Raw genomic sequence first — 19425 nt, forward strand, 5'->3', positions numbered from 1 at the left:
ATGAATGCTATAAAAATGGTATTTCCGAACACGACAAACCTTTTGTGTATTTGGAATATTGAAAAGAACTATAGTGGTGTTGATTATGATGGCATGTGCGGAATTAGAAAAGATCTAGTGATTCATCATACAAATTCAAGAACACAAGGAGTAAATAAATCTTTGTAAGCTCTTATTAGATCTAGAAAGATTATACAAATGGGTCTTGTATACAAATTATCTCTCTAGTCTAACACTCCAAATGATTCCTTTACATAATGGGAGTCACTCACTTCCTATTTATAGGAAAAGACTCAACCCATTTACACATACAAAGAGGAAAGCCTAAAACATTACATCCAAGCATGACTTTGCACCCTAACATTCTCCCCCCTCAAAATTAGGATTGGATGTCCGGCTTTAATATCCAACGAGCTAGCGCGATCAAGACCAAACTCCCCCTCGAAGTAACACCGGTCTTCAAATCCGCAAATGAATATTCGACAAACCCGAGAAGCTTCGAATACCCATCATTCTCCCCCTTTTTATAATCAAAAAATGATTATAAAACCCACTAAGGATGAGAAGCGCCCGAGGAATAATCTTCACAATACTCCCCCTTGATGTGTACCAAAAATGAATCACCAAAAATCTTGCATGGAAAAACAATCACGAAAAAGCCACAAAAAAATTTCAATTTATGAAAATTTTTGACTTTTTGGGTGAAAGTTGCAAGATTTTTCAAAATCCGGGTAGAAATTGTCACTTTCTGAAACTTGCAGGGACCCGTTGCGCCAAAAACAGTCAAATATGCGAAACTCTAGCCCATTTGCGAAACCGGGCATAAAGCATAAATTCGCATAAACTGCAGGGACCAGAAATGAATATTCTTCAATTTCCAGCAAAAATTAGTTCTTTTTCGAAATTGGGCGAAAACTGCCAAACTTACGAAGCCTGAGGGACTATTTTCGAAAAATCTGACTTTTTGCTCCAAAACGTACGAAGAGTGTGACCAAACATTCGAAGATTCGAAGAGTTGAAAAAACTGTCACTCTTTCGTAAGATGAGGGACCAATTTCGTAACTTGTGTGGTTCTTCCCAATTCTTGTTAAGGACAAACGTACGAAGACTCTTTCTCTCTCCTCTTCGTACAAAGACTCTTTCTCTCTGCCCTTCGAATCAAAATCCCAAATCATCGTTCTTTATCTCCAAAATATCTATATCCAAACAATAAACCAGCATCGACAACAACTATTCAAATTCATAGCCTTCGTTATCAAACATCTACAGCCTTTCGCTTCCCAGTTCATTCGTTTATCAATACCTTCCAATCGAATCCACAAGACCAAAAACGAACTTCCAATCATTGAGTTTTCGTGAGTCAACAATTATAAAGTCTTCGAACATCACACTTCGCTTTTCATTCAAGAGCACAAATACCATCAATTTCTATATCAAAACATTCGTTTTCAATTAACTGGCCTTTGAAACACATTCCAAATGCAGTGAAGTATGATTGTAACCCAAACGAAGTTGACTCAACAATCAACTACTCAAACTCGATCCTTCGATTCTCAAAGATCGACATCAAATACAAACTACATTTTTGACTTTCGAAATCAGAGTACAACCCTTCACAGATCGAAATCAAACTTGGAATCAAAATCCATTCACGATTCCAAAATCGATCACCAATCGACATCCTGCACTTGAGTTCACAGTCTTCGCTTTTCCCAGTTGATTACGTTTCAATACTCTCCATTTCATCGATCGATTTGAAATCCAAATCAAATACCTTCGAAATCTAACCCCAAAATCGATTCCGTTTGTGACTTTAACAGACCTTAGAACCGATTTCTTCATCAAAATCGATATTTCCAGTTCAAATTCCGATATGTAAGTCTAAATCTGTGGCCTTCGAAATCAGATTACAAGCAACAACCTTAAATCTTCGATTGTTCATCTCGTTATCAAGCAATCGACTTTGGTATTAGATGCAATATTAGATGCAAATGACGAACCATCGGACTCAATGAATTCGAACACCAGTCGGAACTTCAAACTGATTTTGAATTTTTCAAATTTTCGTTTGACTATCAAACCCAATTACAGTCGAGATCGACATGGAAACTCTTATAGATCCTTCAATTCACAAAGTCTTCAATCGTACATCTTTCCCATTTGAAATCGACTCCTAAGCTTAATTCCAGATCTTCGAACACAACAAATAGTCATCGACATTAAACCCAAAATCCAACAGGTGACCATCAACATCGATCCAAAAACAAACAACCCTCAATATCGATACCAAACCATCGATCAACATACTGTCGAAATCGATTTCTCATAAGGACCCTCAACCCGTTGAAATCAAGTCTAAATTGATATCAGATATGAGAGAACGAGATCAATCAAACTAATGTTGACGCCAAAAAGTCAACTACAAGTCGATTTCGTCAAATTGTTTGATTCATGAAACATACATTCGACTTCTTTGATTTGGAATGAAATTGATACATCAAACACCGATATTTACAAATGCATTATGGATTGGGCTGATTGAATTAAAGATGAACAGTAACCATATTCAAATGATTTGGGCTAAAGACTTGGATCTGTGAACAGTAGGAAAAAAAAAACTTTCCGCTAGAATTTTGGATCAAACAAATCATAATTTGTTTGGGCTTGATCTAAAAAAAATTGTTGGATCAACAATGGGGTTGAAACGGATTAGATCCAACGAAACAAATCGATCATAATGAAAAATGCAAACTACGAATCGAAATCATGGATGTTTTGGAATCCATTTGAGAATTTGAGTTACCTTTTTCACGAATCGAGATCCATTTTCAACGAACGAATCAAATTTGGAAGATCTTGGTTCTTTTGTCGGAATGAGAAAATCTCCAAATCGAACATTGTAGCACCCACCATGCGAAATGTATAACTCGTTCTTCGTGTTCTTCAACGATCCAAGAACATCTTCAAAAGAACCACCAACACTTTTGGGTTTTGACTTCAAATTCAATGCAACCTTTGGAGATTGTTGCTTTGGAACCCAAATTTGTTTCACGGATTTCGGCTTCACAACATTTGACGATTTTTGTGAGTAAACCCGCTTGTTTTTGCGATTGATCTTCTTCTTCTTTTTCTTTCTCATATTTTTGCATCTTGAAGACTTGACTTCATGAACAAACCCACTTTCCACAACATCAACTTTGTGAATTTGAATCAAATCTTTTGGAGTTTGATACTTATGATTTGCTTGGATCACCGGCTTCCGATAAGGAATCATTCCTTCAAACGAATCACAAGAACACAAAATATCATCGGTTTGAACTCCAATCGAGCAAAAAACTTTTTCATCTTGAGAATCAACTTGAACTCCTTTTTCTTGAACATCAAGAACATCACATTGAACTCCTTTTTCTTGAACATCATCATCATCAAGAACACCATCCCGAGCTTCACGACAATTTGCATAATATTCAAGTTTATTGCTTCCATATTTGCATTCAGCACGAGAAATTCCTTTTATGACTTCTCCATCTCTTCTATTTCTTCGTCTCTTTTGATATGTTGTAATCAAACGATTAAACAAATGTTTGGTTCGAAAAATTGGACAACTAATTAATTCTCCAACTTCATTCTTTTCTCCATTTACAACAATATCACATTCACTTATCAATCCAACAGTTAAGCTATAAAGAAGATATTCAAATGAGCATTCACTTTGAAAATCATTCCTACGTATCATCCATTTCTCCATGATTACAAGAACTTGAAATTTTCTAGAGAGAGAAAGTGATTTTGAATGGGTTTTCTAGAGAGATAAAGTGATACAAACAAGTATTCTAGAGAGAGAAAGTCGAATTATGGATCAAATCAAGGAAAAATTCGACTTCTAGAATACAAAAACACTCTCTAAACACGAAGATCAATGAACAAAAAGAATCACCAAATCAAAATAGCCATCAAGGATCAATTCTTGATGAGATTCAAGAACACCCGCTCTGATACCAATTGTAGTGGTGTTGATTATGATAGCATATGCGGAATTAGAAAAGATCTAGTGATTCATCATACAAATTCAAGAACACAAGGAGTAAATAAATCTTTGTAAGCTCTTATTAGATCTAGAAAGATTATACAAAGGGTCTTGTATACAAATTCTCTCTCTAGTCTAACACTCCAAATGATTCCTTTACATAATGGGAGTCACTCACTTCCTATTTATAGGAAAAGACTCAACCCATTTACACATACAAAGAGGAAAGCCTAAAACATTACATCCAAGCATGATTTTGCACCCTAACAAGAACGCGTTGGCAAATTGCAAGAAGCATTTTGCACATGTAGAAGAGTTTAATACATTTATGTCAAGTTGGATAAATGTAGTGTATTCAACTACAACAACTATTTTTGAGAATAATTGGGGTGAATTTGAGTTGCTTTATCAGACGAAGAAAGTTGCAGTTGATTATATTAAAAACACATGGTTGCATTGGAAAGAAAAGTTTGTTACTGCTTGGACAGAAAATTACTTGCATTTTGGTAATCGTTCATCTTCAAGGGCTGAAGGTGCTCATTCCAAACTCAAGTTGTATCTACAAGTATCTACCGGTGGCTTACAAGAAGTCAAAGAAAAGATTTGTCTTGCAATTAAACATGAATTTAATGAGATTAAAATGAAACTCGCAAGTGAAAAAAATTCAAGTTCTGCATAATTGTGACATGCCGGTTTTTAGAGAGCTTTTGTCTCATGTATCTCATTTTGCATTAAAGGAGATACATATGCAATGTGAAAAAATAAAAAATGGTAATATTTACAAAGATTATAGTTTTAGATTATTGTAAAACATTAATTTTTACATTAACCTTTAATAACTGTTTGGTTTTCAGGTATAATGATGCCTTGTACTGGTCATTTTATGGCAACCATGGGCTTTCCTTGTGCTCACAATATAAAACAGCTAGAAGGAAAGCCACTTTCTTTGGATCTTATTCATCCACAATGGAGGATTGATACACTACGTCTAAATTCGGAAGACGATTCACACAATGATGGTGTCAACAAATTTGATGAGTTGCTTACTGATTTGTCTTCAAGGTACAAACCGTGGCCTTTAAGTAAAAAAAAATTTGCTACTTCTATGATTACCAAGCTTTTGACCGAATCCGATGCGTTCTTTGAACCAATGATTCGTAAACCAAAAGGTAGACCTCCAAAATCAAAAAAGAAAAGATGAATAACTTCAACCGTACGAGATCCTTCAAGATTCGAGTTTGTGGAATCATCACAAACATACAACCCTTCAAGTTCTACCAGTGACTTCAATATGAATAATAAAGTGTGTGAGAGCAACTTATTTGATTTAAATACATATCCAATTTTTTAAGTGATGGTATTATGATTTGAATATTTTTATTGGGAAATATTTTATAATGATTTGATATGAACTAATTTGAATAATTTATTAGGATATGTATTAGTTGAAACAATTAATTTTTATTACATCTGCAACTTATAATGTCTTCGATGGATATATGAGAAAACAAATGAACTTTTGTTAACTTTCATTTAAATGATAGATAAGAAAAAAAAATATGAATAAATTGAGGGATAAAAAGCATATATTAATTTGTGTTAGACAAGTTATGAACAAGAAAATAAAAAGACGCTTAAATGTTATTAAGTGGGCACGTATAAAACCTATTTATCTTCTTTTTTTTTTTTTTTTTTTTTTTTAAAGTTTAAAATAAGGATAAAAGTGTCAAAACAACTTAAATGGATAGATAAAATAAATAAGTGGAAATATCAACTCCTAAATGCTAACCCTCTACAAATTCGACATATAACACATAAATCTATAGTTACTTAACCTGCGGTTCGTTGTTGGCAGCGAAGGGGCCACTGGTCAAGCTTTTCATTTTTGTCGCTCCCCCAATTTATATGAAGACTGCACATCTGATTAAATCAGCTTCGAGTTACAAATCAGTGTATAAAACGACTATAAATCAGTCAATCGTGGACACCTTTTTGCTACAATGTCAAAATTTCAAACAATTCAACCAAATTATTTGTCAAATGATCGTCACTGGATTCATAAAAGACGCGTATGCAGCAAGCAGGATCCTCAACTTCTCTACTGGTCAATCATCATTCATTAATCTTCATTACTCTCGTAAAATCTTTGATCACATCGAGAGCTCAAATGGGTTTATCTATAACACCATGATGCGTGCTTACTTGCAGATAAACCATCCAAAAGAGACCGTTTTTCTTTACGAGTTGATGTTAAATAACAAGAACAATGTTTATCCGGATAGCTATACTTATCCTCTACTAATCCAAGCGTGCATCGCTAGGTGTTCAATTTTGGAGGGGAAAGAGATACACAACCATGTAGTGAAAATGGGTTTTGATTCCGATGTTTATGTACGAAACAATTTGATCAATATGTATAGTGTCTGTGGCGATATGGTGGATGCACGGAAGGTGTTTGATGAAAATCCTGTGAGAGATTCAGTTACATGGAATTCAATTTTGGCTGGGTACGTTCAGATGGGTAATGTAGAAGAAGCAAAGCTGATATTTGATCAGATGCCTGAGAAGAATATAATCGCATCAAATTCCATGATCGTATTGTTTGGTCGGTGTGGACGTGTCCCTGAAGCTTACCACTTGTTTATCAACATGAAAGAGAAAGATCTCGTTTCCTGGACTGCATTAATTAGTTGCTATGAGCAAAGCGGCATGCATCAACAGGCTTTGAATTTGTTTATCGAAATGAATGGAATTGGAATCAAGACAGACGAAGTTGCAGTGATTAGTGTTCTTTCTGCGTGTGCTCAATCATCAATTATGAACACAGGAACATCCATCCATGGATTAATTGTAACGAGTGGAACTGCATCATATGTTAACATCAAAAACGCTTTGATTCACATGTACTCAACTTGGGGAGATATATCAGCTGCAGAAAAACTCTTTAATTCAAGCACCCACTTAGATATTATTTCTTGGAACTCCATGATCACTTGCTACTCAAAATGTGGCTCACTTGATAAAGCCCGTGAGGTGTTTGATAAAATGCCTCAAAGAGATGTAGTGTCATGGAGTGCACTTATATCCGGACACTCCCAAGTCGGTCTATTCGACGAAACTCTAACCTTGTTCCATGAGATGATGGTTCATGGAACCGTTAAGCCGGATGAGACCATTTTGGTTAGTGTCATCTCGGCTTGTACACAGTTAGCCGCCCTTGACCAAGGTCAATGGGTTCACACGTACATAAAAAAGAACAATTTAGAGGTTAATTTTATTCTTGGTACTACCCTTATAGACATGTACATGAAGCTAGGGTGTGTCGAAAGTGCAAATGAGGTTTTCAACAAAATGGAGAAAAAAGGAGTATCATCATGGAACGCTATGATTCTAGGGCTTGCAATGAATGGAGAGGTCGAGAAGTCGCTAGAAATGTTTTCACAAATGGAAAGATTTGGTGTAGCCCCTAATGAGATTACATTTGTGGCGGTTCTTGGTGGTTGCCGCCACATGGGGTTGGTGGAGAAAGGGCGGCGCTACTTTGATTGCATGATCAATATACACAAAATTGAGCCGAATATCAAACATTATGGATGCATGGTTGATCTTCTTGGGCGTGTGGGGTTTCTTGAAGAAGCTGAAAAGCTAATTGACAGTATGCCAATGGCACCAGATGTAGCTACATGGGGTGCGTTGCTTGGTGCTTGTAAGAAACATGGTGCTATTGAAATGGGAAAGAGGGTCGGGTTGAAGCTGATTCAGCTTCAACCCGACCACGATGGGTTTCATGTTTTATTGTCGAATATTTATGCTTCCGAGGGGAGTTGGGATTATGTTTCGGATATAAGAGAGTTGATGGTTCAACAAGGTGTTGATAAAATGCCGGGGTGTAGTGTGATTGAAGAGAATGGTGTGGTGCATGAATTTCTTGTTGGGGATAAGACACATCCTCGTATTCGTGAGATTGTGGAAACTTTGGATATAATTAGTGGAGAAGTGAAAATGGTGGGTTGTTCATCGGATACAAATGAGGTTTCTTTTTACATAAATGACAAAGAGTTTTTATAATGTTTGTATGTAAGGAGATGATAAGGTTTCATGTTCAAGCCTAGGCATTACCTTCCTATATTGGTTGTGTCATGTGTGGATAATCATGGATGGGTTTTACCTTTCTTTAATTAGGATAACAAAGAAGCATTTCTCTTTTGGCTAATTGCTACTACTTCTAACTTCTATTCGTTAATCTCTAGAAATACCAATGTAATTTTTTCATTTATTCATATTAGAACATAGTTCTTTAACAAATCTATTAATTATAGCAATGTCATCTAAATAATAAATACAAAACAATTTTTAATGTTATAATTATGTAGATTTTTCAAGGGTTTAGGTCATTTTTGATCACTTAATTTTTGTTTTTGTGTTCATTTGATCACTTAACTCTTTTTAAGTTTTAAAAAGTCATCAAACTTTTGGCTTTATGCTAATTTAGTCACTTAACTTTTGGTTTGGGCACATTTAGTCACCTAACTTTTAAAATTGTCTTCATTTAGTTACTAAACTTGTAAATTTTTTCAAAAGTTTAGTGACTAAATAAGCACAAGTTTAAAAATTAGGTGACTAAATGAGCACAAATCTAAAAGTTAAGGGACCAAATCAAAAGTTAAGTGATTAAATGAGCATAAAGTCAAAAGTTTGATAATTTTTTAAAACTTAAAAAGAGTTAAGTGATCAAATGAACACAAAACCAAATAGTTAAGTAACCAAAAATGACCTACACCAATTTTTCAAAGTATAATATCCTAATAAAAATGAAAGTACAATGCTATAACTTGGTAGATTTTTTTAATGTACAACGAGTTAAAAAGAAAAGACAAAAAAGCTCTTTCAAAAAAAAAAAAAAAAAAAAAAAAAAAAAAAAAAAAAAAAAGTTGAAGAGCCTTTCTGACGCACGATCGTCAAATACTTCATATACGCCACTTATAGTCTCAACATACCTCTTTTAAATTTAGAAATCAATCAAAAACCATCGTTTTCGATGTTTCTTCAAGGAATACATAACATAATTGAGCATCATACTCTTATTGATTTGCTTATTATATTTCTCTGTATGACAAAACTACCCAATTATAGAAATGTAATCCAAATACAAAACTTTTTTTACTGTTATAATTAATTAATTAGGTAAAAAAAATCAAATATACCAACCTCATAAGAAAAAAAAAATGAAAATTTTAAACTCAAGAAACTTCAATTTTCTCTACCATGTGACGACCCAACACGCTAAGAACCTCGTAAATGGGCCCCACATACGAATCACACCTATCTCCATCTCCGGCAACAAAACTATAAATCCGATCACGAACCTCCACCCAACTCCTCCCCGCAACTTTCTTATTCCCGGATTCATTCAACAACCGCCTCATCTTCACCCTATCACCCCATTTACCTTCCAAAGCATACATATCACCCAACAACACATAAATCCCCGATTTTCTAGGCTTCAAATCCAACACCTCTCGGGCACATGCACTCATCATCTTCGGCTGCCCGTGTGCCCGACAAGCTCCAAGGAACGCTGCCCAAACCGATTCATCGCCCTTAAACGGCATACTTTTTATCACCTCATACGCCTCCCCAACCCGCCCGCCCCGCCCGAGTAAATCAACAACACACGCATAAATCTCTCTACTCGGGATAATTCCATACTCATTAATCATCAATTTAAAGTAACTTAACCCCTCATTAACAAGTCCCGAATGACTACAAGCCGTAAGAATTGCCATAAATACAATCGTATCGGGTCGTATACCCGAATCCACCATTTCGTTAAACAACCGAACCGCTTCGTTTCCGTACCCGTGGTTCCCGAATCCAATCATCATCGAAGTCCACGAAACAACATCCCGATTACACAATTCCGAAAATACCCTTTTGGAATCCTCGATGTCACCGGACTTTGAGTACATGTCGATTAGCGAATTCGCTAATGGCAAATTGTTGTCGAGTCCGGTTTTGAAAATCTTTCCGTGAATTTGTTGACCGCAAGTCAAAATCGAGAGATTAGTACACGCGGTGACGAGGCTCGAGAATGTGAAGTGATTTGGGTGACACCCGAGAAGCTCCATTTGTGAAAGCAAGTGTAGAGACTTGATTGGATTGGAGTTTTGGTATCCGGATATTAATGTGTTCCATGTGATGTCGTCTTTTTCGTTCATTTCTTTAAAACAATTGTCGGCTTCTTGGAAACGGTTACATTTGCAATACATGTCGAGTAATGAGTTTGATACGGGAATGTTATGGTCAAACCCGTGTTTGACCACGGACGCGTGGATTTGTGTTCCGTATGTGTGAGAGGTGATTCCTGCGCATGCCCGGATTGCGATTGAGAAACTATACGGGCTTTGTTCGGCTTTTTCCTATTGAAAAAGGAATGGAATGAGGAAGGAATGGAATGAGTTATTACAATTTACAATTTACAATTTACAATTTACATACCATAAACATTTGTTGGAATATTTCAAGGGCTGCAACCCCATTGTCTCTATGAGTGAATCCGGTTATAAGTGTAGTCCAAGACACCTGATTTTTCACGGGAATCTCTTGAAACACGGAATGAGAAAGCTCCATACTAACACAACAAGTGGCGTACATGTCCAAAAGGGCATTATCGACATATATGCTGGCACCAACAAGTCCATGCTTCAAAGCAAGGCCATGGCTTAAAGCACCACAGCAATGGGACTTCATGCCTTTACAAGCCTTTAAGACGCTTGAAAAGGTGAAGGCGTTTGGGTGGTCGGAACTTTCCCTCGTCATATCTTTAAACATCATCCACGCAGAGTTGTGGTGGTTACAACCTGTGTACCCAGAAATCATGGCTGTCCATGCAACTACGTCTCGGTCAGGCATTTCTTCGAACAGTTGGTGTGCCTGGTTGAGCAGGCCATTATTGAAGTACGCTTTGATGAGATTAGTGGATTGTTTGGCGTGAGAGTTTGATTGAAAAGGTTGTGGGTTTGATTGAGGTTTGTTACGAATTAGTAGAGGGATTTGATTGGGAAGTTTTCTGTAACTCATAGTTGCACTTTTTTGATTCCCATGGTGACCAATTGTCTGTCGCTCGCAAACTTTTCCACTGCAGGAAAAACGTCGAGGGACGACAATTGTTGAGCTTTTCTGTAGTTTCAGTCGGTAGCAAACCAGAGGAAGTTGCATTAGCAATCACAGTTAGAATGTCATGAATGCGACATATTTGATCGAATTACAATTACAGGCTTACGCATCCACATTCATTATTTATTATTATTATTATTATTATGGAAAATTATATAAACCAGTGTTTTTGACCATGCGATCTTGCGGAAACATGAGTACGTTTATATATTACGAGATGATTAAACCATACACAGTGGGCATAAAAATATCAAAAAAAAAAAAAATTGAATACAAACAATTATATATGGAAGAGATAAACAAAAATAAAACTTGAAAGTATATTCTAAAAAATCAATATAAAAAAATTATTAAAAAATTATGTATGGGCCAAAATTTAACTTTAAAATATAATAAGAAATCAAATTGTAATGTATAAAATACTAATAATTTAACTTTAAAATTATGAGAAGATAAAATTGTTAAATATAAATTAATTAAGGAAAAAAAGTATAAAGATGAAAATCTTCTATGACCGGAACCTAAATAGGTATTTCGATTTTGTTTTATATTTTATACTACATCCTTGACAATATATAACATGATTTGGTTTTAGTAAATTTGGATTTAAAAATAAAAAGACCAAACAAACAGTACTCACAAATCATATTTGGTATTTAATATAAAATGGTGATGATTATACTATATCAAGTAAACGATAAAAGTTTAGAAAAAATATGGATCCAAACAATTATATATGGAGGAGGACGAAGTAAGGTAACGAACCATAAATAATAATTTATTAAGAAATTATAATAATAAAAAACAATGTTAATAAAACAAAACTTTAAAAACAATTATGTAAAGGACAAAAACCATAACATTAAAATATATTAAGGGGCTAAAATCATAATTTATCAAATACTAAGACTAAAGGGTGTGATGATGTTTTTGTCAATGGTAAAACTGTCATATAGGCGTCACATCAGCTTTTATATTTTTTACAATTTTTATCTATAAACTAGGGTGTGATAATGGTTTTACCTATTAATTTTTTTTTTTTAAATTCAAAAATGTAAAAATCACATAAAACAAAAAATAAATATCAATTAGTTTAATACTTGTAGACATAAATATTAAGTATTTATCCTAAATAATAACTTTTATATTGTATTAATATATAAAGTATAATTATTTGAAATTGATAATGTATACATATTTTGTTTTACTCAAAAATTCATATAAGACTCCATACTAAATTAATAAGAATATATTGAGATATCTTGTTGTTTTTATGTATATATTCCATGGAATTGTAAAAGAAATGTCGAGTATATTACACATTGATATGGTTTTACTTTCAGCTCAATATACATCGTTTTCAAATAAAACTCAGCCCAATTGATACATTCTTTCATTTGAATGGTAAGCCCAAAGGTGCAAACACACCAGTAAAACAGGTAACATACCGGTGGTATATCACCGCCGACAAGAAGAGAAGTAGGGGCGGTGTTCACCGCCGGTAAAAGTGTCCATGTCGGATTACCGTTGGTGAATCTATTACCATATCATTCAGCCGAATAATTTAACTGTTAGATTAAAATTACGAGGAAAAAATATAAATATAAAAATTTGTGATTAGAGCGAAAACCTCTATTTCTAGAAAAATATTTAATTTGTATTTTGCAATATATATGCTTAAAAAATTATATTTACTTTTGGTGTGTACTTATCAAAACCTAATGAATAATAAAATCACCTCACATCCTTCATTTGGTATTATATATATATATATATATATATATATATATATATATATATATATATATATATATATATAATTGTTATATTGTTTATTAAATATTACAATAAGTTTTTAGCGTACATAGTGTGACATCCCCCAAATTTCTCGGTCAGAAAAGACCGATTTAGTTTATGCTTTTAAAATAAAATCAGAGTAATCTTTCAAAAGATACTGCGAAATTTGTTCTCAAAACAAAATATAATAAAATTTTATCAAAGTATTTCTTAAAGAAATACATTTTTCATTATATAACAAAACCATGGGATGTCATGTTCCGATACAGACCAAAAGCATAAACAGTATATTATAAGTCTTACAATAGTTATTTACAATTACTGACCTATAATCCAAAAATCTCTCTTCACCATCAAAATTATGCTTTGGGTCCACTACCTGTAATATAAAAAGTTGAGTGGGTCAGGCTTGGGAGCCTGGTTAACATATAGGGTTTTCAACCCACAAATAATAAATTTATTAATTTCATTAACAAAAATAAATTTATTAATTTCATCACCCAACAATAAATTTATCAATTCAAAAATAAATTTATTAATTTTATCAACCAACAATAACCCTGATTACTCGTTCCCGTTATCTTCACTTTACGTCCCTAAACACCTATATAAGGGACCTAGCATAAGGATCATCATCGGGATGGACAATACTGATAAGGGGATTTCTCAGCCATAAATGTTCGTAAGGCAACCATGAGGGAGATGGAGTACACCGGTGAACACATCGTTCACAAACACCTACAGGTTGTGAGTCTGTCAACGTTCCACTGGACTGTCTAGAAAGGTCCATGGTCGTCGTCTATACTCCGCTAGATGACTACTACAACAACAACAACATTGAGGCCTCTCATCATTTTATCACACACCAACTATTTCATCTACCTATCTTATACTCAACATATCCAACATATTTGTAGATAAAAAAAACTTCCAATTTAAATCATTTTAAAACCTATATAAAACATTCATTTAACACCCATCTCAAATAAACAAACAATAAATATACACATAACACGAATTTTATAGAAAATACTTCATACCTATGTGTAAGATGAAAATGACTACACACTCACATGATAAGACGACGATTGGACAACACTTCGTCTTTTAAAATAATCTTTTCTGATGAAACCGGGATGTTTTCTCAAAAACCGGGCTTCACGTGGGCGGAGTTTCGGCTCAAAAACTCTTTTTCTCGGGATCTTCGGGCTCCCCGGGGCTTGCTTACGATGCTAGGATGATATAATAGGCTTAGGGGTAATTTTTACAACAAAAGGGAAAGTAGAGGGTGAAAGAAGCAAAATTTTGTAACATAATACGGCTGGCTTAGGATCCTATTTATAGGAGATCGAAGCACCTCATTACGCGGGGCGTAAAGCTTCAGTACGCGGGGCGTACTGCCTCGCAAATCACTTCATTGGGTGTAACTTCGTACGATGGGCGTACGAAGTGGATTAGCTCGGATGCGACAAGGCTACGAACATGTGGCTCTCATGCGAAGGAGTAGGGAGGGTGACTGACTTCGGAACCCTTACACGAGTACGTTGGGCGTACTCCTTCGGTATGTTGGGCGTACTCCCTCGGACCAGCCTCGATGTTTGTGCCCAAAACTTCAAAAATTCATAACTTTTACATACAAACTCCATTTTTGACATTCTTTATATCCACACGTAGGTGAAATTATGCTCTACAACTTTTGTTTAGACTCCGTTGGCTAATTTTGACTTTATTTTTAAAGGTATATTTTTAAAAAGCCGGGATAGGAAAAGTCCGTTAAAAATTCATAATTTCTTCATCTGACATCCATTTTCGTCTGTCTTTTTACCGTTAAACTATTATCAACAAGATCTTCAATTCTCATTTAGGTCATTTTGGCTAAAAATCACTCGATCTAAAATTCGAGTTTCGGGCCGCATACTGTTACGCCAAATCTTAGAAAATTCATAACTTCCTTATACGAAGTCACATTTGGACATTCTTTTTATGCACGCTCTCGGTTTAACGTATACTACAATTTATTTAGATTGCTAAGGCTAAAATGCACTTTATCGTAAATTCACTTCTTACGTCACACATCATTGTGTCGGTTCTGTCGCGAAACTTCGACATGTCATAACTTCTTCGTTATAACTTAGATTTCTATATTTTTTATATCTCTGGAATCCTTGTTTCAACCACTGCAACTTTCTTCATAGATATCGAGTTTATCTAACATTTATTTTTGACGATTATTTTTATCCTTAATTTATTAAATCATAATAATTAAGTAATAAACACATAATAATCAAATAATACATCTTTATTATTTCAAAATAAGTTACAAAGGTTGACCTAGACTATTACATCATCATTAATGCCTAGCCTAGAAACACGGATGTTACACATGGTCCCTAAGGTTTCTAAATTTTGCATGATAGATCTCTATGATTTTATTTTATTGCAAATTTAATCTAAAATTACTATTATACCCACCCCCTTACCCTATCCCCAACCCCCACGGTCTTCTTTCTCACATCTCTCTATCGAACAATGCCTCTCTTATAATTTTACCCATCACATGATGTGTATTTCATTCTGATACAAAATTAGTATATGAATTGATCGTTGGATTTTTGTTGTGTTTCTTGATGATGGTAATGAAATTTCCTTGAAGGTTTTTCGGTTGAGTCTTATGGTTTTAGGTTGTTAGTTTATTGTTAATTTATCATCTATTTTCGGGAATCTTAAAAGTTTTGATGCGATATTGAAGATTTTGATGATGACTAAGTTGAGTCTTAGTTCGATTTTTCCATCTTCTTTTGTGAATATGAATAAATTTACGTCTTAAAATCGAAGTCATGATGTTTCTTCAGCTGAATTCAAGTTGCATGTGTGTTTTACCCTTTTATGAAATTTATCAGCGAAGGTATAACATTCTATCCAGCTTACATATTCCAAGAATACTGAAGGAGACTAAAGGGGTGTTTAGCAAAACAGCTTATTAGCGGTTCCACACCGCTATAAACTAAAAAAAGTGTTTGGATAAAAATAGCTTATACCGGTGGCAAACCGCTAATAAGTCATTTTTTACAAGTTAACATCTTATAACTTATTAGCTTATAAGCCAATAAGCTACTAAGCTATAAGCTAATTAATGATAAGTTTTTTTTTTTTTTTTGCCAAAGACCCCTAAAAAGCATCTTTTTTATATCCCTAATTATGTGATTGTTTCTTTCCCAACATTTTTATCAAACTAGGATAGCAGTACCCCTAAAGAACATAACACAGACAATGCAACATACAATTACTCTTTGCTCATGGAGAAGAAGAAAAGACATCATACAGAGAGCAAAAGATACCAAACAAGATTCTCATGATGTTTAATGGCTTCTATTACTTTATCAACAACTTTCTTTACAAGAAGTACCTCCCTCTTCCTCCTAGCAACAAGATTATCATGATCTTTTATTTCTTGAATCATGCTGCTATTGGACCTCTATTCTTCATTCTTTAGTTCTATGTTCAAATAAAGAATTAGACTAAAAGCAAACTGCATTTCACGAGTATTTTCATCATTTGACTGTACATGTAACTCTTTCTTCCTTTCATCCTCTGAACCAATCACATTCTCCACCACTAGACTCTCACTTGTATCTTTTTCAAGCACTTCATTTTACAAATTTTATAAGTGATTCTAGATTCACAAATTCACAACCAATACAAAACATGGTTGTAAGCCTCCCTGCATAAAATTTTATAGTTCTCACGATCTAACAAAAGAAACAAGATTGTAGACCCTTTTGAGTAGGTAAACACCATTTCTCTTATTCCCATTTCTTTAGTGATTTTTCTCCAACATTGTCTTTAGATGTCTTGTAAATTATATAACTTTTAACATCTTTTTAGAATTCACAAACATGTAAAAGAGATCGGTACCTCCATCATTATACCATTAGTATTTTTCTTCGAAGTCACAAATTCAAATATGTGATCGATAATAGATAACATCCAATTGATTTCTTTCTGAACAACTTATAACTTTAGGGGTCGAGCCATAGAAGAGGAGATGGGGGGAGAGGGAGAGAGAAAGGTGAGATAAGATGCAGAGGGAGGGGGAAGGAGAGAAGTCAGAGTGGTGGTGACGGTGATTGTTATAAGGAACAACATTTCTAATGAGGGGAGGGTCAATGGTGTCTCATGTTTTCTTTTCTTTCTTTTTTAAATTTAAATAACTTTAGTTAAATAAAAAAAATTATAAAATAAACTAAAAGGACAAAGAAGTCATTTTATGTGGCTCAAGGACCAACCATGCAAGTTTAAGAAACCACGAGAACCATGTTCGTCATAAAAATAGCAGGAACTGAAATTGTGACATTTAGTAAACAACATGGACCAATAATATAATTTGTCTACTATAAGTCCTAACATTTTTTAATCTATTAAAAATATATAAAACCTTACAAATAAATTAACTAAAAGTTACCACGAAACATTAAAAACTAAAACCCTTATCTCATAGCCTCCGATCACTGTTAAAAGGCCACGTTGATAATTGGTTTAATGAGAACGGTCCCACTGTTGCTGTAACACCCAGTTTAAGGATGTTTCTTATTCAAGATTTTAGACTGTAATTTGATCATGCAAATGTATTGGGCTTTAAGGGAATAGAGTTTAGACCCTACTGGATGTTGATGATGTTGGTTACGTGATTTAAGCCTTGAATTGTGCTTGGAGCTAAAGGGTACAATAGGAAAAGTAATATTTCATACTTCTTGCATAAATTAAGGAATTTAGTTCAATATGATTTAAGTCAAAAGTAATTGGGTAGAATTGTGGGGCTTGTCAATACCTTCATGTGGATACAAAGATCATCGAAAAATAGAGTTGAAATAAAGAAGTTATGACTATTTGATGTTGGAATGGATTTAGGTGAAAATCCGTCACCACGAGGTGGTGAGCAGATCACTATGAGGTGGTTAGTAGATTTCCACGATGTGGCAATCAGTTTGCCATGAGGTGGCCGCTGTGCAGCCCAAGCCCATGAATTTCAGGGTTTTCAACGTATTTAAGGTCAAGGGTCTATATTTTAGGAAATTTTAAGAGCCTCCATCACATCTAAAGCTCATTGGGAGAAACCATAACCTCCCTTTTCATAATTTGAGCTTCTCTCTCTTCATGTTGTGTTCATATGAATGGTTGGTTTTAATAAAGTTGGCAACTTTATCACTCCTCGAAGTCCTTAGGTCGTCATATGTTTCAGATCTAGACTTCCAAGTTGTTTTAATGTAATTCATGAGTTTTGACCCCATTTCCTTACCATTATGACTTATTTGAGTGAAATACATGCATTGCATATGCATGTCCACAAAGTACATATTTTTATGATAGATATGAGTGTAAGGAAGCCTTCTAGAAAGATTGAGAAAAGGACTTAACAGATTTAAAGCTTAATCAATTAAGTTGTCTTCATCCAGAAACCACGACATGGCATGATGCTCGGCCCAACATTGTGAAGAGTTTTCGCAACTGTTTTGTCGTGTTATTACTACGACATGGTTACCATTTACTGTTGACTTTTTAACCAGTTTTAATTTCGGTCAAACTTGGGTAGAATTGAGTATTTGATTAAGGATTGCTCTCGATTTGGATTTAGGAAGCTTGGGATAGATGTTATGTTGTTAAAGGTTCTATTGAGCTTTTGTCGAGTAGTTTAGGTGAGTCTTCTCACTAAACTATGTAGGATGCTAGTTGTATTTGTGATATTTGCATGGAAGACTAGGATTTGGCCTCTAGCAATTGTATGAAAGATCATGATCTAGACCCTTATAATTGTATGGAAGACCATGACTTGGCCCATGACACTTGTACAAGGAAAGACCACGATTTGGCCCATGGCATGAAGTGATTGTAAGACTATTATTTGTTGTATAGCATTCACTTGGGGTTGAAATAGACCCGTCATGTTATGCATGGTGTGTGGTATCTTGGGGAAACTCACTAAGCATTGTGATTACAGTTTTTTGTTTAAATTGTTCCAGGATTTCTTATATTATAGGAAGGGTGCAGCTTGATTGTATCACATCCAGAGGAGAATTTCCTTACGTAATAACTCTTTTGTCTACACTCTGATAAATGTTTTGAATCAATTGGTTTTAATAGATCTTGGAAATTGTAATTGGTACAAATGCCTTTATATTTCAAAATGAAAATTTTCAATTTGGAATTTGGGACGTTATAAGTTGGTATCAGAGCCTTGGTTTGAGAGATTCATACACACTATATAGTGTGTCTGAACTCAAACTGAGGACAGAAAGATTTTTTTTTCTAGAAAGTTCTTACAAAATGAAAAGGATATGATTCGTGAAATCAGTCGGAGTTCAAGTAAGTGATTTCCAAAATACACATACATGTTGACATGTTATATGTTGTCACACCCCCAAACCAGA

At 34.4% G+C, this 19425-nt stretch overlaps 2 protein-coding genes across 3 annotated transcripts; one reads left to right on the forward strand and one right to left on the reverse strand.

Moving 5' to 3' along the window:
- Nucleotides 1-5817: 5817 nt before the first annotated feature.
- On the forward strand, nucleotides 5818-8240 carry LOC145070301 (pentatricopeptide repeat-containing protein At1g31430-like). 2 transcript variants are annotated; one of them, XM_079017239.1, is made up of 2 exons: nucleotides 5957-6131; nucleotides 6236-8240. In XM_079017239.1, exons 1-2 carry the CDS (start codon nucleotides 6099-6101, stop codon nucleotides 8093-8095), a joined length of 1893 nt encoding a protein of 630 aa, XP_078873365.1. In that variant the 5' UTR covers nucleotides 5957-6098; the 3' UTR covers nucleotides 8096-8240. The 2 variants fall into 2 exon arrangements, with proteins under 2 accessions (XP_078873364.1, XP_078873365.1); XM_079017238.1 differs by having other exon boundaries at nucleotides 5818-8240.
- A 768-nt stretch (nucleotides 8241-9008) lies between these two features.
- PGN (Tetratricopeptide repeat (TPR)-like superfamily protein) lies at nucleotides 9009-11457 on the reverse strand. The gene is made up of 2 exons (XM_079017684.1): nucleotides 10526-11457; nucleotides 9009-10446 (listed from the first exon to the last, which is right to left on the reverse strand). Exons 1-2 carry the CDS (start codon nucleotides 11243-11245, stop codon nucleotides 9268-9270), a joined length of 1899 nt encoding a protein of 632 aa, XP_078873810.1. The 5' UTR covers nucleotides 11246-11457; the 3' UTR covers nucleotides 9009-9267.
- Nucleotides 11458-19425: the final 7968 nt, after the last annotated feature.

This window comes from Lactuca serriola, chromosome 8 (genome assembly GCF_051521515.1).
Source record: "Lactuca serriola cultivar US96UC23 chromosome 8, Lser_US96UC23_V15, whole genome shotgun sequence".
In the NCBI taxonomy this organism is placed as follows: domain Eukaryota; kingdom Viridiplantae; phylum Streptophyta; class Magnoliopsida; order Asterales; family Asteraceae; genus Lactuca; species Lactuca serriola.